This window comes from Myodes glareolus, chromosome 18, assembly GCF_982192425.1.
Source record: "Myodes glareolus chromosome 18, mMyoGla1.1, whole genome shotgun sequence".
Taxonomy (NCBI): domain Eukaryota; kingdom Metazoa; phylum Chordata; class Mammalia; order Rodentia; family Cricetidae; genus Myodes; species Myodes glareolus.
The window spans coordinates 29,825,576-29,851,617 of record NC_142043.1 but is presented as its reverse complement, the minus strand read 5'-3'; the positions used below and the strand labels follow the sequence as shown (position 1 = coordinate 29,851,617).

Genomic DNA, 26,042 nt, shown 5'->3' with positions numbered 1-26,042 from the left:
AATATTGAACAAGAAAATTAACGAAAATTTCAACCGCAGTTTCAAATGCAGACATTTTCTTCTATGTCAATGAAATCAATCTTCAGCCAATGTAAACTGAAGGATCAGCTCTGTTTGGGGGAAGGGTGTTTCACAGAAGCACTAGAGTAGTGCTCTAAGTGTTTAGTTTTCTAGAATCACTAGTGAAATAGAAGATTAGAATTTGGTGAAAACAGAATAGCAAACAGGTTTATGTTCAGGCCAGTGTCTAAAAAGCCAATTGTGTTTTATCACTGGTTAAAGGAAATTCACAGGAATTATCAAATTATCTTCTGGTCCTACCCATAGCAATTTCACATTTTCTTGTAAGAATTAACTAATGTGTAGAGTTCTTAATTGAGTGTAGAAGAAGCACTATCTATAGGATATTTACAGACAAGACCAAATACTTTTAAAAATCATTGATTAATTGATTAATTGATCAGTTGATTGATCATGTGTGTATTGTGCAAGCATATGTGTGAAGGGGTGGTCAGAGGACAACCTGTGAGAATCAGTTCTCCACTTCCACCACGCAGTTTTGAGAGATAGAACTAGAGTTTTTAGTGGCAAGCTCCTTTATCTTTTGACATGCCTTGCTGGCTTCCAAAGAGCTTTTTAAGAAAGAAATTTAAACTGTTGAAATTTTTAAAAAAACTACTTTAAAAATAACCCCTTTCACCAACACCGAGAAAATATACAATTTGATATTAAAGCAAAAAGATATGACATATTATAGAAATAACTGTAAAGTCCAGTGGCATGAGTCTCTAATCTAAGCTACCTGGAAAGATGAGACAAGCGCATCATGAGGTCTAGGTCAGTCAGGACTGTACAAAAAGATCCTTTATTTTTATATGCATACAAATGTGTGTAAATAAACAAATAAATATAATTCCAATATGCTTTAATTTTATATTTTCTTAAATATTGGTACCAGAAGGTACCCTTCCTTATAAACTTGATGTTTAATAATTCCAACAAGTCAGTCACTAGAATAAACACATGCTATAAGCTAAGCAAAACAACACTAGAGAAATCCTTAAAGGTATCCACAAATGCAATTTTTCTTGATATCACTATTTTCAAAACCTAATATTCATTAAGTCATCTAAGGACAATTGGAGATTTTCATATCTGAATTACTGCTGAATGGATATGATTTTTATCTAACAAATCATTTCTCCTTAATTATTTCTACCTTTCATGTTTGCTCTTGGGTCTTGGGTTGCAATTTCCTCATGTCAAATAAAATATAATCTTTATAATTGCAAAATGAAAAGAAAAGAGAGTTCTGTAGAGTAAAATTATTCAAGGCAGAAGCACTGAAATAACCAGCCTTAATTAGTTTCCTATTTCTATTGGATATAGGAATTGCTATTGTGTGCTCATCTCCTTGGGGAGCAGTAATGTGGGGAGGGACAAGGAAAACAGCAAAACAAATTATTGCTTTTCAGCTCAAATTACTGTGTAGATTACAAGAAACACAGATGAGTCATAAAGAGTGTTTGCTTGCAACTGGTCATGAAATCACGCTCCTCATCACTGGAAAACTTACTTGAAAAAACTGTGCAGGAATGCTCTTTGATCTGGAGACACCGTGCAAGTCCGTTGCTTCAAAGCATACAAACTGGAGGTGATTTTTGGCCATTTCTTGTTTAATATGTTTCATTCTCGAAGAGAGTTGAGGTGGGGTCGTAATCGGAGCACTGTCCCTGGTGTTGTCTGTGGAGTGATAATCTGAAGTCACTAGATCAGGATGGACCGAAACCACAGGATAGACATGGTGCGTAGTCACACGGTTACAAACACGAGAAACATATGCCGATTATGTGGATCATAGCTTCACACAATGATCTCACCTCTTTTTTACCTGCTTTAGAGTAATCCCAAGAGCACTGTCTAAGTGTCTAAGTACTCTCAGAAAGTGTTTGTTCATCAGTTAGGATGTGTCAGCCAAAGAAGATGGGGCTATCTCAGTGCTTGCTGAAAACAATTGCTCATGGAAAACAGCAAAAAAAAAATACTGAAAAACAAAACAAAATAAAAAGCAAACAAACAAACAAAAAAGCAACCTTTGCTTATGAAGACAATGGACATCCTGACAGCATTGGAGACATATGAGTTGCCTGTAGATGCCTCTCCATTAAATCTCTGGGGCTTCTTGTATTAACCTGTAATACCTAAACTGTAAGTCCCTATGTACTTGGAAGTAAAATCACATGTTTATTTCCTGATGTGTTGGCTCCTTTTTCCTTTACTTTACTTTTTTCCTTCTCTTTCCCTCTGTTTTCCAGTGGTTCCCTTCTGTCTTTGTTATGATATGTGAGTCTTGGAGGTGCGCCGCACTGAGAAAGAATAGAAAGTGTAGATAAAAACTTGAGACAATGTGGTCGATTTTTAAGTCAGAAATACAATAAAATGAATTAAAGATAATCTGAAAATTCTAAAACTGTAAAGCTAGGAAAGACTTTGGAGTTAGTGTAGCCAATCCATCAGCCTGAGTCCCAGAGAGACATACAAAGTGGGAACTCAAGTCTCTCTCCTCTCCTCTCTCTCTCTCTCTCTCTCTCTCTCTCTCTCTCTCTCATTCTCTCTCTGTGTGTGTCTCTCTCTCTCATTCTCTCTCTGTGTCTCTCTCTGTCTCTGTCTCTCTCTGTCTCTGTCTCTCTCTCTCTCTCTGTCTCTCTCTCTCTCACACACACACACACACACACACTGTCAATACGGAAGCTAGAATCTAGTTTTTGGGTTCCCCATAGGTGTCTTGTTAACAGGGCATGAATGAACAATAGCCCACAGACAGAATGGCTGGGCCCACAGTATGCATTATAAATGCCACCCTCAGGACTTTGGGGGAGGGTGACAGAACACAGAGACTCAGCACAAATAAAGACCCCCATATCCTTCCTTTGAGGCCTGGCAACCTTCCCACCCACTCCGTGTCTCTGCTTCTCCTTTTATAAAATATTACCGACTTTGTGGGCTTGTTATGAGGATTAAACAAGGTATTTAACAGTACTGTGAGCCAATAAGCACCACGTAAGTGCTACTTAAACACACAAGGTATGAGCCTAATTACATTAACTCCAGTAAATAGTCCCGTGATCCTGCCCGCATTTGAACACCCATCAATCTGTCTCACCATTTACATCAAACAGCTGTAATTTTTAAGTGATAACTGGGTATCAGTTTTCAAGATATAATTAGGCTTTAAAATAAGCATAAAGATTGACAGTGTAAAAACACAGATTGAACAGATTTTAAATACACGAAGCATGAGGAAAACAAATTACTGGTTCTGCCTATGCACATATATTAGATAAAGTGTCCTGTCACTGATACGACTGACTACTCTGGGACTCATGAGGGTTTATAACTGCCTTCCATTTAATACAAACAATTAAGCTGTAGCAATTAGAATGTTATAGGCTTAATTAGCAGTTGGTATGTTCTCACCTCACTCTGAAACATTGGGTGTTTAGCCAAAGTTGAATAAAGCTGCTTATATAAAACTCAAAAGCAATTTACAATAGAAGGTGTTCAAACAACCAGTATTTCAGACCTCATACACAACTCTGTATATGCTACCAACCAGACTCTTCTCTCCTGCAAGAGAAAAGAGGTCATTCCATTGTCACACCAGTGATGGGATGGCAGGAAGTCTTACTGGCTATTCGCCGTATCTGAATCTTCTAAACGTCCTAAAATAATGTATTGCTTTATATGTTTTCCTTGACTTCCGTTTTTAATTTCTAAGCATACAAGCTAACAGGTTTCATTGTGACCTTTTCTTCTTTAGACAGAGTTTCTCTATGCAGCCCTGGTTATCCTGGAAAGACTGGCCTTGAACTCAGAGATCCAACTGACTCTACCTCCCAAGGACTGGCATTAAAGGTGTGGGCCACCACTGCCCAGCTCATTGTGACATTTTTTGGTCATATGTGTCATTGCCCTCTGCTCTGTTCACTGACTTCTTCCTGTGTCTGCCTAATCCCTTCCTTCCCTTGAAACGTCCCCTCTTTTATTTTACAGTGAAATAAAATATTCATCCACTTACAGGCAGGTAATCTGTCTACATCTGTGTAATATGTGTAATCTGTGTAATATCTACACTCAAGGTAGATACTTTCATCACCACCTACTTTTCAAACTGGTTCTATATCTAAGTAGTCAGAAAGAGCCCTGCCCTCAAAAATACCTTCAATTACAATATGGGGGAACTATAGGCATTAAACATGCCATCCGAGAGAAAGGTGAGGTAGCTTGGTGAGATGAGGAACTGCAAAGACTAAAGCATAGTCATCTGGAATAGTCATGAAACATGACTGCACTGTAGACATGTCACCCCCAGATTCATGGGGAGCCCATCCATGCCTAGCGGAAGCTGAGCAATGAGCGCATGCCTTCACGTTCTAGGGCAATCACAACTGGTGCTGACGATGAAGTGGCTTAGTAGTAATCTATATTGTTTCACTTGAAGACTAGAAGTCCCAGATCAAAGATATTTGGGGGATGTTTCTTCGGAGGCTTCTCTCTGTGACCTTGAGTTGATGATCGTCTTCAAAATCTCCCAGTGATCTCTGTTCAAGTCCATGTCTTAATATTTCCTTATGAGTACGGCAGTGACACTGGGTACATTTTACCTCAATTGCCCGTTTAAAGATCTTGACTTCAAACGCAGTCTAAGGTGCTGAGGGTTAGACCTATGAGAATTGTAGAGAGGTATATTCCAGCTAACTGTATTATCCCCCTTCCATATTCTTTAGCGCCTGTCTTGTCATGCGCTTGCCGTGTTTCAGAGTCACCTGTTGCTAGCCAGCTGTCATCCTTTTGCATATCACCCCACGAGAGCGGGACTTAGTTCTGCCTGCTGCCACAGCTTCAGTCCCTACAGAGATATCAGCCACAACAGGCATTGAGTAAACACGCCTTCAGTGACTGAGCATGTGCGTGAATGAATAAATTAATAAGTATATCCTGCATGATACAACCTTGTATAATGATTAAGTAAAAACTGACATCATATATTTTAGAATGTATAGCGTTAGTAAAAATTTTTTTCATTTAAAAGGTCACTTCTTTCACAAAATAGGAGAGCCTGATCTAACCTAATTTCATTTTCAAAGCAACAACTCATCTTGCTGCATCATAGTCTGAATTTCTTCCCTTCTAATAAATCATATTTGTTACTCCCAATTAAGCCTTTCGGTCAGTCTTTCTCAGCTGTACATGATGAATAGCAGGCAGATAATTACCAGTTCAGGGGCTCATTTGTTTTTCTTCCAGTGTGATTTCTGGAAGGTGTTCTCCTATCCTATCCCCTCAGAGGACTAATAAATTACATCAATGCGCTTTTATAGAGGAAGTTTTGGTGCTTTGTTTAGAGGAGAAATAGAAAAATAAAATGAATGAAAGGAAACCTCAGTGCTCAAGAGTGTCTCAAAGGCCTTGGAGAAGTGTCATCTGCATTCTGAGATGATGAGGGTATATTCACTTCCCAAGAAAGCTACCATGGCTTATAAGAGATGGATTGAACAGGAATGTGGGCTTCCAGAAATACCAGATTTGGGGTTGGCTTGGTGGGTAAAGACGCTTGCAGTATAGCATGATGTGAGTTTGATCCCTCTACCCCAGGATGGAAGGAGAGAACCGACTCCCAAAAGCTGTCCTTTGACCTCCACATGTGTTCCGCGAACTTACGTGGACACACATATCATATAACACACACTAATGTTATAATTACTATTTATTTAAACAAAACATAAATACAAATTCAGAAATGGGGGCCAACGCCTATAAAATGCACTCTGTAACGTGGGCAGCTTGTTCCTGGGATTCTGCCCACCCTATCTGGAGCCCGTGGGCCTTCAGTCATGTGGAAGTCATGTGCATGACCGCCATGAGAATACCTAGTTAGGGTGATGAAGCCCCATCCTTCAGGCACAATGTCAGCCACAAACAGTGCTGCAGAGTCCTGGTAGCACGCTAACCAGGTGCAAGTCACAGAAAGGTGAGCAAATAAATAAAGGGCAAAATAAAATGGGAGTGAAGAGGCTAGTCTTTAAAACCTGAGTTATTTTTGGAAAAAATCTCAAAGCAGTTGAAAAACGACTTACCAAAATTGCTTGTACTTATCTGAGGGAATGGTTTTCACATTTATCTTTATGTGATATATTGGTGGTTTGTTTGGAACTCTAGGCTGTAAAAGCTGAATCCATCCTGTCCAATAATGGTGCCCACCCTCCTAGTCACAGCTATGGACAGAGGGAGTGGGTTTCGGTTTAAGATTAAAATGGCTAAATTCCATCTTTATTTCTCTGTCTGAACCTAGAGCATAAAAATCAAAATATGCAAAAACATATAAAACATGCATCATAGAGGCAACATGGCCACCATGCTTCTAAACATCTTCCCAATGTTTAGAACCCTATTTGAATCTATTGGAAATATTTACTTATTTTGAAATTTTATGTAATAAAATGTTGAGTTTAAACTTTCCTTAAACAAGATCTGGCAATGCTTGAACACTTCACCACTGGCTGGAGCCCTGAGATAGCCTGAGTGACACAACCATCTTCTACCTCATGGGGCAACAAAGAGCTACCAAACTCTCATTTTAGTCAAAAGTAGCCACATGCAACACGTATTTGCAAAAAAGCATCCATTAAGATGAATCTAGCTGATGAGCTATAATTTGTTGCACACCTCATGTTCTTACCCCAGCCCTCCACTCTGTCATTGATATTGTTTGTTCCTAGTATGCCATGATGGCAAACTGAATTTTCCTCGCTCCCTAGAGTGCACAAAACAAGGCACAGAGAACATGAGGGTTGAGAATTGGGTGACAAAGAGTTGTTGTCCTTAAAACGGGGAAGTATATTTAGCGTTATCAAGGCAAGCTGTTAGAAGCTTGAGAACTTTCTCCAGCTGGAGGTAAATTAGACGGTAAATTGGACGTGAGAACAAAGGGAAATTCAGACCAATTCCAAACAGAAGAAGCATCCAGGGCATTGCTGCTCCCTCAGAGGTAAAGCCAGAGAAACACTTCTGAGAGGAAGGAACCCCATTTTACAGGGAAGCAACCTAACAAGGACCTGGGTTCTCTCCACATCTTCAGTGAAATTGGATGTGAATCTGTGATTTTTATAATGCTGTTTGTAATCATGAGTGATGTGAATAAAGGGTAACTAATACAGATGGACTCTCATCTTGCTCATTTCCTCTTGGGTCCTGTGTGCAATAAAGAAAGGGAGGAGGGAAGGGTGAAGAGCAGTCTGTGTGCTTGTCCCCTGGAAGTTCACCTCACTCCACAGTTTGTAGAAGGATTCACCTATCGTTAATTTATGTATTTATCTATAAGTTGTTTGTGTTTCATGCCAGGAAGTCAAACAGTGTCATTTGTGATGATGACTTTGTACATAGCCCAAAATAACCCTCAGAAGGACTGGAAACAGAGTTCAGTCACATGGTAGGTACACCATGTTCCAGTAAAGTCCCTGGATATTTATACTAAAATGAATTTACCTAGTCAGCCAAACACATTGACCAGTGATGGTGTTGTGTCTGCTTCCGCTAGGAGAGAACAAACCATAGCCATGTTTAGTACCTAGAGTTTATCTCACAGATGGTTTCAGTCCTTTGTGTTATAAAAGTTTTTATGTTATAAGAAAAAGTGGCTGTGAATATAACAGTTTTCATGGCTTCTATCTGTGCTCTTAGAGAACCTAAAATTAATCATGAAAAACTCTACCACTGGTAATTGTCATCAGAAGTGAGAACAATGTGTTACACCCCATTTCTCTAACTTCATACCCCATTGTATTCCTACTTTTCCAAATCCTATTTCTTTAACCTTTTCTTTAGAGGTTTTCTCATATAATAAATACCTCTTTTTAATCAGTTTCTATCTCTTTCATCCAAGAGGCTGCTAAACAACACACTCATGCACCAGAATAATTATCCAGAAACTCAGAGACTTTGAATGACAGAATTTCAAGTTTAATGAAGACTTGCGTGCTCTCCCATGACAGACCCCTAATTTTCTAGATCCATAGCATAAAGGGTAATGAAGCTGCAGAGAGCTTTATAAACACAGATGTAGAAATTCTCTTGTCTTGTATCCTGTCACATTACTGAAGGTATTTATCAGCTGTAGAAGTTCCCTGGTAGAGTTTTTGGGGTCACATATAAGCTATCATATCATTTGCAAATAATGAAAGTTTGATTTCTTCCTTTCCAATTTGAATCCCCTTGATTTCCTTTGCTGTCTTATTGCTCTAGCCAGAACTTCAAGAACTATGTTGAACAGATATGGAGAGAGTGAACAGGCTTGTCTTGTTTCTGATTTTAGTGGGATCGCTTTGAATTTCTCTCCATTTAATTTGATGTTGACTGTCAGCTTACCGCATATTGTTTTTATTATGCTTAGATATGTTCCTTGTATCCCTGATTTCTCCAAGACCTTTATCATAAAGGGGTGTTGGATTTTTCAGCAGTAGAAAACAATGACATCTTGAAATTTGCATGCAAATGATTGAAACTAGAAAAAAAAATTCGGAGAGAGGTAACCCAGACCCAGAAAGATGAACATGGTATGTACTCACTCATAAGTGGATACTATCTGTAAAGCAAAGGCTATTGAGCCTATAGTTCATGATCTTAAAGAAGCTAAGTAACAAGGTGAACCCTAAGACAAACATACATAGATTCACCTGGAAGGAGGAAACAGACAAGATTGCCTGACAAAATTGGGAACATGGGGGTGAAGGAGTAGGGAGGACGGAAGGGGAAGAGGAGGGGAGAACGGGAGGGAGGAGAAGAACTTGAGGGAGCAGGATAGTAGATATGGAGGAAGAACAGAGATGGAGAGCAAGGAAAGAGATATTTTGGTTGAGGGAGCCGTCATGGGGCTAGCAAGAAACCTGGCACTAGAGAAATTCCCAGGAATCCACAAGGATGACCCCAGCTAAGACCCTAAACAATAGAGGAGAGGGTGCCCGAACGGGCCTTGCTCTGTAGTCAGACTGATGAAAATCTTAAATATCACCATAGAACCTTCATCCAGCAACTAATGGAAAGAAACAGAGGCAGAGACCAGCATCAGAGCACTGGACTAAGCTCCCAAAGTCCAACTGAAGAGTGGGAGGGGTGAGAATATGAGCAAAGAGGTCAAGATCATGATGGGTATACCCAATGAAACAGTCTAACTGAGCTAATGGGAGCTCACCAACTCCATTTGGACAGGGAAGGAAACAGTGTATAAGTCTAAAGTAGTCCCTCTGAATGTGGGTGACAGTTGTATGGCTGGGACAGATGACAGGGCCACTGGCAGTGGCACCAGGATTTATCTCTACTGCATGTACTGGCTTTCTTGGAACCTGTTCTCTTTGGATGGATACGTTGCTCTGCCTAGATATAGTATGGAGGGCCTTGGACCTTCCCCCAAAGCAATGTGCCTTACCCTCTCTGAGGAATGGATGAAAGGAGAGGTGGGTAAGTGGAGAGACTAGGAGAAGGGGAGGAAGTGAGAACTGGGATTGGTATGTAAAATGAAAAAAGATTGTTTTCTTTAAAAAATAAAATAAAATTTTAAAAAAAGAAATCCTCTTGTCCTGACTCTGAGGCTGGCATTTTCAACATCAGCACATCGTCTCGACTGCAAAGTTAGACTTGGAAACTGTGGCCACAAATCTTTCCCTGTTCCCTCCAGAATCCTTCCAGGTAACAGCTTACCAGCATTGGTGTTGAACTCGGCATCACGAACACTGGCTGAGTTGCTGGCAAGTGATGGTTTTACCACTGGCATCTGATCCGGGGCATCTTTGTCATTGTGGGAGGAACAAGACTCAGAAGAGCCAGGTTTGCTGAGATCTGATGTTTGGTTTCCAGACCTTTCTATGGTGATAATGGGAAATGTCAAAACATGTTAGAATTGTTTTCAACTGTTTTTAACCCAGCTTGGAAAGAAATGATAGAAAGGATACCATTTCCTACACAGTGACATGCCAGACAAGGACCCTAGGTGCGGTCTGTCCTAGATGCAGACTGTAAGGAAGCATAAGGTCTGCAATTAAAAAAAAAATTGAAACAAAAATAAAACCTGTTAAAGTCTGCTTTTTATTGTTACATGGGCTGACAATTCCTTTTGTCTCTTCTTTGGAACACCAGGAGCGACCTTATTTATACTGAGCTCCATTTAACACTATTTTAGATCTATTAGAGTATTGTTGGAATCTCAACCTGTGGAAAGAAACTCTCCTGACCTTTCCTGCAGTCTCGCAGGTCCTTAGCCATAATCTTCACATTCCTTCTCAGTGCAGAAGAAAGCTTCTCTCCCCCTCTGCTTTGCATCTCCCACCCTACACCCCTCTCTTGGATTCTAAATACTTTGATTGGCTATTTCTATGCAGTTGGTATAAGTTATATTTGCCATCCTTCATGTAGCAATACTTTGCATCTTTCTGTCCTTTTGCTTCCCTAGAAGACGAGAAATGTTTTATAGAAATGAACATGAAACAGAAACTGGCCACACCACTCATGGAAGGTCACAGTAGCCACATACCATTGGAATTGGCCATGGTGGTTTCTCCCCCATCCGCTGAACAAAGATGTGGCTTGGTGACTCTTTTCCTTGTCCTTCTCAACTTGTTCATCCTGCTGCCTTCAGCTTCAGTACCTTCATCTTTTGCTGTGTCCTGTTGTAATTAGTAGATAAAGACCCACATAGCATTCCTTGCAAACAGCTGAACCACATGTCAAAGGTGTGTGCCAGTTGGACAGTTGGGTTTAAATTGAGCACAAGACAATCTTTAGAGGAAGTAAACTGTCACTTCCTTATCCCTTCCAGTGACTCAAAGGAACTGAATTGGCTCTATTGCCTCTAAAAATCGTTAAATAAGTTAGGCTCTTGTCTAACTATTCAGTGTGTCTTATTTATACTTCAGAATGTTTTCAATTGCTTAGTCCTTAATAGCTGGTTAAAAAATCTATTTCTTTTTTTTAAAAAAAAATCTTATACTTATTAACTCTATGTTTTCCAATCTTTGTTTTTTGCCAAAAGAACAGGACCTGAAATCTTTGGATTCTCCTCCTTTCCCTCAGCCTCTCACACCCTCCCTCAGCCTCCTGGCACCACTGTTTACTTTGATTTAAAAAGGAGTTTCATTCACTTAGGCCTTTTTTGAAACTTGAATTTTTAAACGTTTTTCATTAGAGCATGCAAGTGAGCTTCACCGTGACATTCTCATACATGTACATAATGCACCTTGTCCAGGTGCCACCGTGACATTCTCATACATATACATAATGCACCTTGTCCAGGTGCCACCGTGACATTCTCATACATGTACATAATGCACCTTGTCCAGGTGCCACCGTGACATTCTCATACATGTACATAATGCACCTTGTCCAGGTGCCACCGTGACATTCTCATACATGAACATAATATACTTTGTCCACATGCTACCGTGACATTCTCATACATGTACATGATACACCTTGTCCAGGTGCCACCATGACATTCTCATACATGTACATAATGCACCTTGTCCAGGTGCACCCCACTGCTGCCCCTCTTGGCTTCTGTTCCTCTGCTCTTGGGACTGATTTTAAATGTGTTAGAAAGTCTCACTTATGTTACTTCAAAGCTGGATAAAAACCTAAAATACATCAAAAGGAAAATAGCCAAAATAATCTACTTATCACTGTTATCAAGAATTTTCAGGCAGGGAGTTAGGCAGTGGGCAAGGTTGGGGAGGGTACCCCATTGCTGGCAGAAGAAACAATCACCCCTTCAGGCATGGAATACAAAAGTGGCCACTGAAAAGGGAATTTTAATCTAGTGTTTTGTTTTAGGATGTGTGTGTGTGTGTGTGTGTGTGTGTGTGTGTGTGTGTGTGTGTGTGTTTGGCTTGAAGGGCAAGGAAAGCGACAAAGTCAAAGCAACGACTATTCTAAACGTTTTGAGCCATTGTCTCTTTAGAGAGCAGGTTCGGAAGGGCTCATATCTGGGGGAACGTCGTATGCATACATATCCAGAGCAGTTGCACGCAGAGCTGTACCAATTTATCATAAAACCAATTCAGTCTCTGAAAACAAAAGAGGAATTTTCTCTGGTGGGATGTAACTATGATGCATTATGATTATTGTTATCGGGTGAGGTATACTTCATGAAGCAGTCTTTTTACTTTATTAATTTTTAGGTTAGCATACAAAGAAATGAGCTTTATAGATTGTGTTTTCTTGTAATTTTATGACATCAGAAAACTGTAGTCTTTTCACTTCAGATAGTCTTATATTTGATTGTATAGGACGTATTAGGATAATTTATTTTTCCTAATACTTAAGGATGTTATTTAAATATTACCATAAATTTCCTAGTATGTTTTTGATAAGATCAAGCAGTAATATTGGGCATGCACTTATTTCCAAAATTGCATAGCTAGAGATATACTATTCTATTTCTGAATGTCTTCACATGAACATATCTCAGATATTTACAGAAGTGCTGTTTTTAAAAATGTGCCTGTATCGCTGGATTTTGATCTGGCTGACATTTGTCTTAGTCTGAGCTTCTCAGAAATTCTCTCAATTTATAGATTGAAGGAATTATGCAAGACAAAGGTTAAGACACCTCCAGCTCCAAACTCCGATGTTAACTGAATAAACACACCAGTGTCACAGCGTGTTAAGTTATACATATTGTCGTACAAATTTCCGGGCATAATCCTTGAGATAAGGATTCTCCGGTTTAAAAATGTTCAAGGCCACAATAGTCCATGGAAGGTGACATTCTCATGAAAGTATTCTTGTTTTTCCAGTTCCGTTCTTTTTCCATGTCAAAGGCTCCAACCAATTCTCGCCCTTGCATGAGCCGACCAAGAGGGAAGTTTTGTGACAAAAGCAGGAATAATTAATGAGGTCCCAACTTGAGGAATTCAGCAGTAAGAGTCCAAATCCCAAACACTGAAGTGTGGGATCATACTTAAGAAGCTTCTCTTTTTAAAGGGGGGGAATTGGTCCTAATAAAAAATACACTCCATTCTCTCTTTTAAATTTTCTCTTCTATGCTAGGTAGATTGACCATTGCCATAATAGCTGAAACAAATGTACTAGACCCCCAGGCTGTCTCACTACAGTACAATATTTTTATTCTTAATCTTGGATTTGTACTCAGCTACAGTACGAATGATGACTTGGTGAAAAAAAAAACTTACCAATACATAGTCCTTACAATATGACCAGGAGAACATCAGTTATTATCTTTATCACAAGAACACAAGGATTAGGTGATGTTTTTTCTCAAGGTCATTGTGATAGACAAGTAAGAATTCAAACCTAAGCCACTCTCTTTGGGGTGCTTTCCTCAATGTCACAGTCAAACATATGAACTAAATCAAATTCCATCTCTATTGCATAATATTACCTATTGAATTCATAAAAATGCTTTATTTATTTATTATATAGACTCCTTCAGTAGTAGTTTAAAGTATTGTTTCCCATGTAACAATTGAAACCTTCTTAATTCTTGTCACCAGAAGCTCTGAAGAGCAGCGACTCAGCCTGCTATGGATAAGGCAAAATCAAAGATGTAAAAATAAAATATGATTCACAAAGACTCTTGCAGTGCAGTTCAGGCATTAAAATGTTTTCATAGAGCAGTTGAAGTCCTTTATAATATGTATAATGAGGTATTCTTAGGTCACCGTAGGTCAGGGACAGCAAACTCTAACGCCGTGATAACAGACAGAACCAGTGGACCGGGACTGAACAAAGGCAGATGCTCCCTCTAGGAAGGAGCTGACACTGGCTCTGTCTGCCCAGTGCCTGTCAAAGTATTGTCCCAGAACTGTCAATCCTACACATTGCCAAAGCATTCCAAAAACAAGAGTTCAGTTAGTATTTTTATCTAGTATAGAAAACACTCAGTTTTGTCCTGATGCTTTAATGTATATATAGCTTTGTACCGTGCTCATATTCACCCCTACTTCCTTCCCCATCTCTTCTCCCCCCCCATTTTGCAGAAAAACATGGATTTATTTCCATTATAATTTTCATGATTTCTAAATGTTGGGAATTAATTTAACATGAAAGACAAGGGAGGAAGAAGAAAAGTTTCTCAACTCTCTCACAACTGGAGAATGTGTGACTACTGGGCTTCTGGTTACAACTGGATGGTGGTAGCCCTGTCTCTCTCTCTCTCTCTCTCTCTCTCTCTCTCTCTCTCTCTCCCAGAAACTTTACTTAGTGTGACACTGAAGGACAAGCAAGACTCAAATACCTCATAAACGCATGAGTGGTAATAGTTTAGGAACACATTACAGGGCTGGAGGAGTTGGTTCAGCAATTAGGAGAACTCAAGAAACTAGACATCGAAAAAAACAATTAAAAATGGGGTGCATAGCTAAACATAATTCTCAATAAAAGAATCTCAAATGGCAGAGAAACACATAAAAAATGTTTGACATCCTTAGCCATCAGGAAAATGTAAATCTAAACAACTCTGAGATTCTGTCTTACACCTGTCAAAACGGCTAAGATCAAAAACACAAATTACAACTTCTGCTGGAGAAGATGTAGAGGAAGAAGAAACACCCCTCCGTTGCTGATGGGAGTGTAAACTTATATAGTCACTTTGGAAATAAATATGGAGGTTTCCCAGAAAACTGGAAATCATTATTCCACAAGACCCAGCTATACCATTCTTGGGTATGTATGCAAAGGATGCTCAATCATACCACAAGGACATTTACTCAACTATGTTCATAGCAGCATTATTCAAAATAGCCAGAGCCTGGAGACAACCTATATGCCCCTCAATTGAAGAATGCATAAAGAAAAATGAGGTATATTGTCACAATGTAGTATTATTCAGCTGTTAAAAACAATGACATCAGAATGGGAAAAGATCTTCACCAACCCCACATCAGAGGACTTATCTCCAAAATATGCAAAGAACTCAAGAAATTGGTCATCAAAAGAACAAATAATGCAGTAAAAAAAAAAATGAAGTACAAACCTCAACAGATAACTTTCAACAGAGGAATCTAAAATGGCTGAAAGACACTTAAGGAAATGTTCAACATCCTTAGTCATCAGAGAAATGCACATAAAAACAACTCTGAAATTCCATCTTACACCTGAAAGAATGGCCAAGATCAAAAACACTGATGACAACTTATGCTGGAGAGATTGTGGGGAAAAGGGAATACTTCTGCATTGCTGGTGGGAGTGCAAGCTGGTGCAGCCCCTACAGTCCCTTTGGATATTAGTATGGCGATTTCTCAGAAAATTAGGAGACAACCCTCCTCAAGACCCAATAATACCACTTTTAGGCATATACCCAAAGATGTTCAATCGTGCGACAAGGACTTGTGCTCAGCTCAGTAACATTGTTTATCATAGCCAGAACCTGGAAACAACCTAACTGCCCCTCAACTGAAGAATGGAGTACCACACAGCAGAAAAATATAGTGACATCTTGAAACTTTCAGGCAAATGAATGGATCTAGAAAACATGATATTGAGTGAGGTAACCCAGACCCAGAAAGACAGTTATCACATGTACTCATTCATAAGTGGTTTTAAAACATAAAACAAAGAAAAACAGCCCTCAAATCACAATCACAGAGAACCTAGACAACAATGAGACCCATAAGAGAGACATATATGGATCTAATCTCCATTGGAAGTAGAAAAAGACAATCTCTTGAGTAAATTGAGAGCATGGGAACCTTGGGAAGGGGTTAAAGGGGAGGAGAGAGGTAAGGAGGAGAGCAGAGAAAAATGTAGAGTTCAATAAAATCAATTAAAAAATTTAAAATTGACATCAGGAAATTAGAAAGTATTAGATAGAAGAAAAAAATAATCATTCTGAGTGAGATAACCCAGACTCAGAAAGACAAACATGGTATGTACTCACTCATAAGTGGATATTAACTATAAAGTAAAGGATAACCATGCTATAATCCACAGACCAGAGAGGGTAGGTAACAAGGAGGGCCCAAGTGAGACAAATGGACCTCCCTGCGATGGGAATATAGAAAAGATTTCCTGGGTGGTCTGGGGACAGGTGGACATGGCAACTTGAGGGATCTGGTTGGAAGAGGGATGTGAAGGGAGAGAATTGAAAGGAATGGGGGGATATTCAGGGTCAGGTAGAAAACAGATGCGAAGGAACCTCCCATACATCTACAGGAATGACCTCAGCTAAGACTCCTAGCAATTGTGGATTCCTATCCCGAACTGACCATCTTCTGTGATCATATTGGTAACCATCCCAATTGTCATCAAAGAGCCGTCATCCAACTACTGATGGAAATAGGCACAGACACTCACAGCTAATTAGGCTGAGCTCAGGGAATCCTGCTGAAAAGAGAAAGGAAGAATTGTAGGAGCCAGAGAGGTCAAAGACATCACAAGAAACCCCACATAAATAACTAACCAGGCTCACAGGAACTCACAAAATCTGAACCATCATACCAAAGAGCTTGCATGGGACCAACTAAAGTCCTCTACATATATGTGACAGTTGTGTGGCTTGGTCTATTTATGGGACTCCTAATGATGAGCCCAAGAACTGCCCCTAACGCTTTGAAAGACTCCTGGGAACCTATTTCTCACACTGGGTTGCCTTGCCCAGCCTAAATACAAAGAAGGTGCTTAGTCTTATAGCAACTTGATACACCACGCTTTGCTGATACCCATAATAGGCCTGCGCCTGTCTGAACAAAAACAGAAAAGGAGGAGTGGATGAAGGGGGCAGCAAGGAGATGGGGGAAGAAAATAGGAGAAGAGAGAGGAGAAAAAGCAGTTGGGATGTAAAATTATTTATTTATTTATTTATTTATTTATTTATTTATTTATTTTTAAAAGAGAAACAAAAAAAAAGGTGTTTACTGTCTTTTAAGAGGACTTGAGTTAAATATTTAGTACCCACTTCAGGTGGCTCACAATCACATGTAGCTCCAGTTTCAACTAATTTGACACTCACTCCTGCTCTGCACAGGCATCAAAACACACATGTGTGCACACATATATATTTTATACACATACACCTAAATAAAAATAAAATTTTTAAAAAGGAAGAACATATACCAACTATATGCCAGTTCAAAGAAAGATGAGATTAGCCCAAGTCTCTTACCTTTTAAATGTTGATACCAAGATGTGGACCCAACTAGTAGAATATTTAACTGAAAGTAAATTAACTTTGTTGATGAGAATACAAATCTTCACTGTGGGAGTCCAGGATGCTGAGAAGCTAGAACTAGATACTAGAGAGTCTTCTACAAAGTTACTCTAGTCAATGAGTGATTGGGAGTTCCCAAAAGCCCCAGGGGACCAGAAGAACAATTGAGAAAGATTTTCAACTTTGCTTTATTTTCCTAAGAGGGGAGCCATCTCAGCTGTTCTCAGCCCAGTCCATTTAGAAGTATGTTCCTCTGATCAATTAGTTAACTACACAGTTTTCACTGATTGTGCCATTGTGTTAAACCACCAGTGACTGGTGTACATTAACTGTTGAAGAGATGGTGGCCATGGTTATCATTACCCAGATATTGTGTGTCTCCAAGGCTCTTCCTTAGAAAAGTGCTTCATTCTGTATTACCTCAGGGGCCAACCTCAGAATGGCCTTCAGTGTCCTATCTGAGCATCTCAACACAATAAGCCAACAGATCCTCTCAGAAAAGTGAGGGCATTAAAAGCAATGTCAGGATTCTCAGTGGGATTAACATGGCCAGCATACTCTTGTATGGACTCTAAAGTAATTTTGTCATTAAGTAAATGGGGACGAAAGACATATCCCAATGGTGGAACATTTTTTTCAATCATAAAAGGGGCCCTAGGTTCAATCTCTATCATCAAAACATGAGATGAGCAGATATAGTATTTTATTAGTTCAGTCATTACACAACAAGAGAACCTAGACTAAGCTTGTATAAAACTAAGCTCATTTGAGCTGACAATAAAGTATGAGGAAAACCAGATTGCAATGGCTGAACATAAGCACAGGAATGAAATTGTGTTGATTAATTGGCACAAATAGAAAATTCTAATTCATCTAAATTCAGATAGTCTCAAAATTTCACAACAGGTTGATTTGATCTTGGACATTCCCAGAAGAGCAGCCTTTCCCACTTCTGAAGTCTCTCTGATCTGGTCCATCAGTCATTTCCTTGTCTCCAATATCCATGAAGAACACTCTGTATCACAAGTCATTTATATGGGCCTTATTTTACTCATCACGGTGTCCCTTTTGAACCTCATTTCTGTGGCTTAATTTAAGTCTGCCATTGTGAGTTTCAGCTTGCTGCCTTGATCAAATTAAAGAGCCTTAACCTAAAGAAATTCTGTCAAGCATTAAATTCAAACCCTAATTGAACCTAAAAGTCTCCCTTCCAATATAGTAACCAGTGTTATTTAGGTTCTAAATATCACTGGTTTTGTTCATCTACTTCTAATTTTCTTTAATGGTTACATTTTTAATGCCAATACTCTAAAAATCCTTCTTTAAGTCCCCTGTGTAACCATCATGGTGTGAGATAAAAAATCATCAAAGCATTTACCAAGCACTCTAATTATACTGATGGTGAGTTCATGAAAAGAAAAGCAAGTTTAAAAAAAATGACTGTCAGCAAGTTGTAACCTCTGCTACAAATACTGGACTCAGAAATCAATAGTCATCAAAGTTATAAGAATATGTCACAGAGAAAAGAAAAAGATATGCCTCTAGTCACCTGAAAATGTGTTACTCAAGGAAAACGAAAAGAAAGGAAAATAGTGAAAATATTGCCTGAAGACATATTGGCAGGAACACACCATACACTATTACATCAGATGATCTAAATGTGTGTTATTGACCCAAGATTCCTACTCTACTGACTTGGTCTAATAACCTCCCCATGGAGAGTGAGTAAGTCCAGTGACAATCTCCCAGTGGAATCTTGAGAGCAGCCTAGAGCAAAACACAAAGAGTTACTGAATCATGGAGATTCTTTTCAGTGAGCTTGCTATTTAGAAACAAGTGCTTCTGCTAGACTTGGTGGTGATATGTGACTTTCATCCCAGCACTGGGGAGGCAGAGGTGGGTGGAACTCGTGAATTGGAAGCTAGCCTGATCTACATAGTGAATCCCAGGTCAGCCTATACAGCTTAGTGCGACCCCATCAATAGTAGTAGTAGTAGTAGTAATATAACAAAATTACTAAAGAAAAAGTGATCCTGTTACTCATCCTTTGTCACCTGAGTCCCCACAGTCTCTCCTCCCTGTCTCTGCAGCCAACATTGCCCTCTCCTATGACTGCTACTGCTGAACCTCCATAAATCACAATGATAATCTCACTCCTGCTTTGCTGAGGCTTCATCCATCATTCTCCAACATCTCCACCACTTTTAGAAAAATTCAGATTATTGTTCTCTGAGGCCTGGGACAATCCAGCTTCATCCGTTTTTCCAGCTTCTCCATCAGGTCCTTTACTATGTAAACCCCATCTCCATCTGTTCCAACTAGCTTTATCCTTCCTTGTGTCCATATTTCATTCTTTCCTAGGACCTTATTGGCTAGCCAGTTATCCAGCTGAGGAATGTGAACAGTTCTGGCCACGTCTAAACACTAATACTGTAGGTGGATAGCTATGTGAGGTAGCTAGTTAAGACTGGTCGGCTTGAAATACTTTACTTTCTGCCTATCTCCCTTTCTCTGACATCAGCCCTGATCATCAGCCTGCTTGCCCTGACCCTAAGTGTCTCAGTTTTGCTGATCTCCATTCTCCCCATGTGCCTGCCCACAGGCTGGATTTCTAAGCCTATTTGCTTTCTTAACCTCTAACTCAGAAAACATCACCATTTTTTCCTCCTTTCAGCCATCTCCCCACCCCTGGCAGATCTCCACCTTACTGTTCAATGTTCTCTCTGTCATTTTCACTCAAACTCCAATAAAATTTGTACCCAAGTCTCCTTCTGAGTCTGCTTTTCAATTAAAATAATTGAATTATTGAAAGTAAATTATCTATAAGACTAAGAACCTGTATTCCCTGATGACAACACTACTCAAGGATTATTAATGTGTTTATTTGGAAGGAATGCATTACAAAAGATTATGTTCAAGTCTTCTTATGAATTTAACATAACAAGTAAAATTGTATGTTGTCACCATCTACAACATAATCCTTTGATCTGTACATACACTGGAAAATGTCTAAATCAAGTCATTTAACACAAGTATTATCTAATACACACTTTGTTTTTAGACCACTTAAAAATCTACCCTGTTATTAGTCTTCAAACACACAATTATTTTTATTAACTATAGCCATCACAGTGTACAATAGGCCTCTTGAACTTATCCCTCTTGTCTATCTGAGTAGTTGTGTCTTCTAATGCTTATTCCTGAGTTCCTTTACATCCCAAACTCTGGTATCTACCATTTCAATCCCTATTCATGTAATTTCAAAATTTTAATCTCATATATAAATATTATTTGTCTTTCTGTACTTGACTTCTTACATTTATTATAATATCCTGCAGGTTTATCCTTGTTGTAACAAGTGACATGATTTCCTTTTCTTTAAGGTTAAGTGGTATTTCATGTGTATGTGTGTGCGTGTGTGTACATTTTATTTATAGTCACATATATACATATGTAAATATACATTATCCATATATGGGTTATATGTATATATACATTTTCTTTGTACACATACTCGATAATTCTTAGGTTGATTCCATATTTGGGCTCTGATTAACATGCCGCATTACGAGTCATATAAACAATAATAATAGCACCACTGTGGTAGTCTGTATGAGAATGGCCCCCATAGGCTCTTATACTTAGATGTCTGGACCACAGTTTGTGGAACTGTTTGGGGAGGATTAAAGGTGTGGTCTTTGCTGGAGGAAGTGTGTCACTCAGGTGGGCTTTGAGGTTTCAAAAGAACAGGCCATTCCGTTACCATTCTCTCTCTCTCTCTCTCTCTCTCTCTGTCTCTCTCTCTCTTTCTCTCCCTCTCCTTTCATTCTTTCTGCCTTGTGTCTGCTGATCTCAGCTACTCTCAGCTACTGCATCAACATAATGCCTGCCTGTCTGTTACCACGCTCCCTACCGTGGTGGTCATGGAATCTAACAGTCTAGAGTCATGAGTCCCCAAATTAAACACTTTCTCTTGTGAGCTGTCTTGGTGGTGGTTTTTGTTGTGGCAACAGAAAGGTAACTAAGATAGCCGTGATGAACACAGGACTGTGTTCATCCCTTCTACACCGATGCCATATTTGACTGTAAAACCCAGTAGTGGAATCACTCACTATATTAATCAAGGAGCACTATTTGAACAGGTTACCATCTATTGTTTGCTTTGTGACCTACTCATAAAACTCACAACTGCTAATTTCTTCATTTAACTGATAAACCACGTAATACCCCCTTTGGAATTCTTACCCAATTTTATTTACTAATTCTCAATATCATTAAAGCAGCTCTCTTCAACCTACATATTGGTCTACAGAAACTTGACGGCCATGATTAGTTCTGCCAACAAGCTGGTGATCAGACCACGGCATCTTTGAGAATAAAGCAAATAAAATCTCCAACAGAAAATTCTATGCCAGCTCACTGTACCTAAATATCAACTTCAACAAAGGAAAAGAAGAACTTCTCAAAGTCTGAACACTCTTGTGATTTCTCATAAGATGAAGGCAAATGGCAAAGGAAGGAAAGTAATAATGACAGCAAGAAATTCAACTAATTCCCTATACCTTTGCTGTTTTTAAAACTGTATAAGTGAAGTGAAACTTACCAAAGAAATCAAGATTTCTATAACTATGACTATATATATATAATATGTGTATATATAGTGTATATATAGTGTATATATAGTGTATATATATTGTGTGTATGTATATATATATATAGATAGATTTAAAAAAGAAAGGAAAGTGAAGTAAAGGTTTGATGGATGAACAAAAGACAGCAGATAATTTTTCACCAAATATATTTCAAAAAGCAAGAAAAGGGATCTGGAGAAACTTCTGGCTGATTAAGAGCCCTGACTGCTGTTCCAGAGGGCAGGTTTGATTCTCAGCACCCACATGGGGGCTCACAATCATCTGCAAATCCAGTTGCAGAGACCTCTTCTGGTTTCCTAGGACACCAGGCACATATATGGCATACAAACATATATGCAGGTGAAAGTTAAGAAATAATGTATAGTCAGTTGTTGTGGCGCACGCCGGTAGGATTTGCTGAAGGAAGCAGAGGCGGGAAGATCACGAGTTCAAGGCCAGCCTGGGCTACACATTTTTAAAAGAAAGAATGTATAAAGTGTAAATATGTGTGCAGTGTGTGATACATATGTATGATACTGGGCTCTGTAAGGGAGGTTGAGGAAAGAACTAAGACCGTTAGACAACGTCAGGGAGCTATCAGATAACAAGCTATTGCCATTATAAACATGGGGTCTAATCAACAGAAACGTTAAAAATGTTACAGGAGAAGACATTCCAGTCTATAAAATAAAAGCATACTACGTACATAACTGAATTATTGTCTTTAGCAGTTAAAAATAGACATGTGTTTATGCAAAGGTATGGACACACAAAGAAATGAAAATGTGTTTTTGGTATTTTTTTCTGGTCAATGCTGCTGAGAATTTGGCTTTCTGGCACCAAAACTAAGACTAACGGCAGCTTGAGCCACTGAAGATCCTGGCAGAGAGTGTTGAGATTGAAGAAGGACCCACCCTTAGGGTTTTCTCAGCGCTCGCCATCTACCCATCCGAACTGGTGGAGCCTTTGCTCAGTGACTGGAACCCAGAGCCCAGGTCAGGCAGAGAAAGCTGCCAAGCTAAGTGGGGCTCCCGCTGGCTAAGCCTGTGCCTAGGCTTCGTGCTCTGGAAGCTTTGGGGTTTCTCTCTGGTCTCTTTGTTCACGAATCTCCGCGGCCCACACAGGGTGGAGACTCCTGAAGTACTGGAGGTGGGGGAAGAAGTATGTGGGGGGCACAGTGCTGAAGACCTGACCCCGCAATTCCTTGCCCTCAGAGTCCTTTTCCTTTTTCTCCTTGAAGCGGGGGTGGGGGGGGGAGGCGGGAGGGCTGCGTCAGAGTGAGGTTTGAGAAATGCTGAGACCATTCCTTCAGCAGTAACCAAAATTTGAATAAAACATTACAGCATTCTTACTCGTCTAAAGCCTAGTGCCTGACGAAATCATTTTAAGTGATTGTTCAAACCAAGCAAAATTGGCCCGGTGAAAAGTCCAAGCCGTTCAAGTGTTAGAAACTGAGTGTGGAAAAGAAAGGGCGCTACTTGGCCAACTTCTCATAAGCAGGCCTACAGCAAGCCGCAGTGCCCTCCGCCATGCTCGGAAAATTTATACCATCATCCAACCTTCGCTGTCAATATTTTGGCAAATAATATTTTGATTATTAGCGTCCTACCTCCTGTGGAAGGTCCCCTTCATCCTTCATGGCACGCCTTTTGGTTAAATCGGCTGTGGAAATCACGCTCCCCTCAGCGATGGCTTAGGAGGGCGTTTATATGGAGAGCTCCAACAAAGGCGGCACATGACAATCCCGCGGAGAGTCTTTCCAGGGGGATCCAGCAGGTAATAAAAGATAAAACATCCCACTGTGTGGAAAATGCTCTGGAATCGCCTGATGGCAAATGCCCATGGATGCCTGAATTCCTGCAAACAAAGGGACACAAAGATTAAAATAGTGCTGGTTGACTTTTGTCCCCGTTCCAACCCAGTGGATTGTGTTATACAACAGTTGTATTCTGGGGTGAACAGTCTATTGTTGTAATCAGATGGTGAAACATTTTTTAGACAGCTCCGGTACCAAAGCCCAGACAAAAATTCAAATGGAAAAGCACGGCTGTAAGTGACCTAGATTCGTACCAAAGGCAAAGACGGTCTCCTTTGTATTTCACGCGCTGGTTTTCCATTGTGGGAACCTTCCTGCCTCCAGCTTATGCTGGCTCTTCCCTCTGTCACCGCAACTATCTTTCTTTCGCCTTTCTAACACACCCGAGGCCTCCCTCGTGTTCTCGCTGAGCAGGTTACCTGCCCCACGGAACCCTGGAAGCAGCCCTAACTCCAGCGGAATCAGTGAGGAGTGCTTTCTCTGTAGGACTCAAGAGGATAGTGCTCCCTTCCATCTATATTTCCAACTGCAAATATAGGGGTGGTTTGCTAGAGCAAACACAGGAAGTGTCTTCTGAATCAAACCAAATGCACTCATGCGCATACAGTCTCCATGGCTGAGCACTGCTGTCCAGGTCTGCTGAGCCTGGCAAAGCCTCTGTCATTCAGTCCGCCCAGAATACGACTTAAAAGCCCCCTTTCATGAGAACAAGGACCACTGTTCTTGCTTGCTCCGCAAGGCCCTGCTCTTGCCTGCTGGCAATATCTTTGTTCTGTGCTTGCAGCTCTGCACTTGGTTTTGTTTTAGGTCTAACTTTGATCGTGGAGTTTACCGGAAACAGCGTCCTGAATGTCCTCCCCTAACAGATCTCCCCGGGAAAAGCATTCCCACCTCCTATGCTATGTTTGACTTGCTCCGTTTGCCTTTCTCTCCTCCTCACCCAGAGGGTTTCATTTTCACCCAGGCTTCTTGTCAATTCTCTTCTCTAAGAACTATTTCTCCCAAGACCCAAAGTAGGCAACATTATTCAACCGGAAAATGTCTGTGAAAAATTCTACAGTGCTTCTTTATGTCAGAGAAAACAGCTGTTGAAGGGGGCTACATATTAGGGCAATCTTTTTAATATTTATCTGCTTGCTTCTGGGGATACTCATGGCACAGGGCACATGTGGTGTTCAGAGAACAGCTTGGGGGACTCTGATGTCTCCATCCACTCTGCAGGTCCCAGGATTGAACTCAGGTCCCCCTGAACTTGGTGGCAGGTGGCTTTATTCACAGAATCATCTCACAAGCTCATATCTCCTTATGAGGATACTTGCGAATCAAATCCTGTCTTTAGAGCAGTGTGCTATTTCTCCGGGGAGTTTGTTATCCTTTTTGTCATCTTTATCATATTTTAGTAATCACATCTCCCCAGTGTGGACTTATGACGGTTTTTCTCTAGCCTTTCCTGAGCTCTTGATTTCAAATCAATTACCTAATATCATTTATATCCATTTTTCAAAACTTAAATCCTAGTTTAAACAAGTTTGCATGTGATATTTTATGGAGACCCAGAACTGGATTTGTGTTTGACAACATTTTCCTATAACTGTGCAGTCATTATTTTATTTTCCTAATATCAATTCTTCTTTTTCTCTTATTTCTTTGTCTTTCCACTAGCTTCTCATTGTCTTCATTGTCAATGCTATGAATTTCTGTATCTTCTCGTTTTACCAACTGTCTTCTTTCCTTGTCCCTTTCCAGTGCTGTGTCTCCAGTCAAACAGTAAGGGCCACCAAGCAGAGAACTGACTCCCACAGGTTGTTCTCTGACCTCCACAAGAATATTATACACAGCCCGGTGGTGGTGGCGCATGCCTTTAATCCCAGCACTCACAGAGAGTCTCTGTGAGTTCAAACATACAGTTTATAATAGATCTATTCTTATCTCCAAAACTAGATATTGGGAAGGTTTTTCATTTTTTTCTTGAAACTAAATCATGCTTGTTTACTCACTGGCTTGTACTTTTTCTAATTTCATTTAAATCCTAGTAGTGATTCTCTTTGTAAATGTTATCTTTTAGCATTATTTTTGTGTATTCCCTGTGTGTGTTCACACAGGTACACATGTGTGTTGGAGCATATATAAGAATCAGGAGGAAACTTGAGAAAGTTTGTTTTCTTGCCATATGAATCCTGGGGATTAAACATAGAGCAGTAGGCTTGGTAGCAAACGTCTTTATCCACTGACTATCTGTCCAGCCTTCCTATTAGATTTTAATAACTTAATTAGTTTATAGAATTGAGATGAAATAAAAATTCATACGCAATACTTCTAGATATTTATTATAAAATTATTTAAAACACCACAGTCTAAATGCCTCTACTTCTGTTTATAACCA

The 26,042-nt window shown here is 39.8% G+C and overlaps 1 protein-coding gene across 1 annotated transcript in view; it reads right to left on the bottom strand.

The window, feature by feature from the left end:
- Lgsn (lengsin, lens protein with glutamine synthetase domain) overlaps positions 1 to 23,692 on the bottom strand; it is a 29,408-nt gene extending 5,716 nt beyond the window's left edge. The window contains exons 1-4 of the mRNA XM_048430495.3: positions 23,453 to 23,692; positions 10,583 to 10,715; positions 9,754 to 9,915; positions 1,577 to 1,743 (exon numbers count right to left, since the gene is read on the bottom strand). Of these exons, the coding sequence (XP_048286452.2) occupies positions 1,577 to 1,743; positions 9,754 to 9,915; positions 10,583 to 10,715; positions 23,453 to 23,482 (492 nt within the window). The 5' untranslated portion in view covers positions 23,483 to 23,692. The remainder of the gene's footprint in view (positions 1 to 1,576; positions 1,744 to 9,753; positions 9,916 to 10,582; positions 10,716 to 23,452) is intronic.
- Positions 23,693 to 26,042: the final 2,350 nt, after the last annotated feature.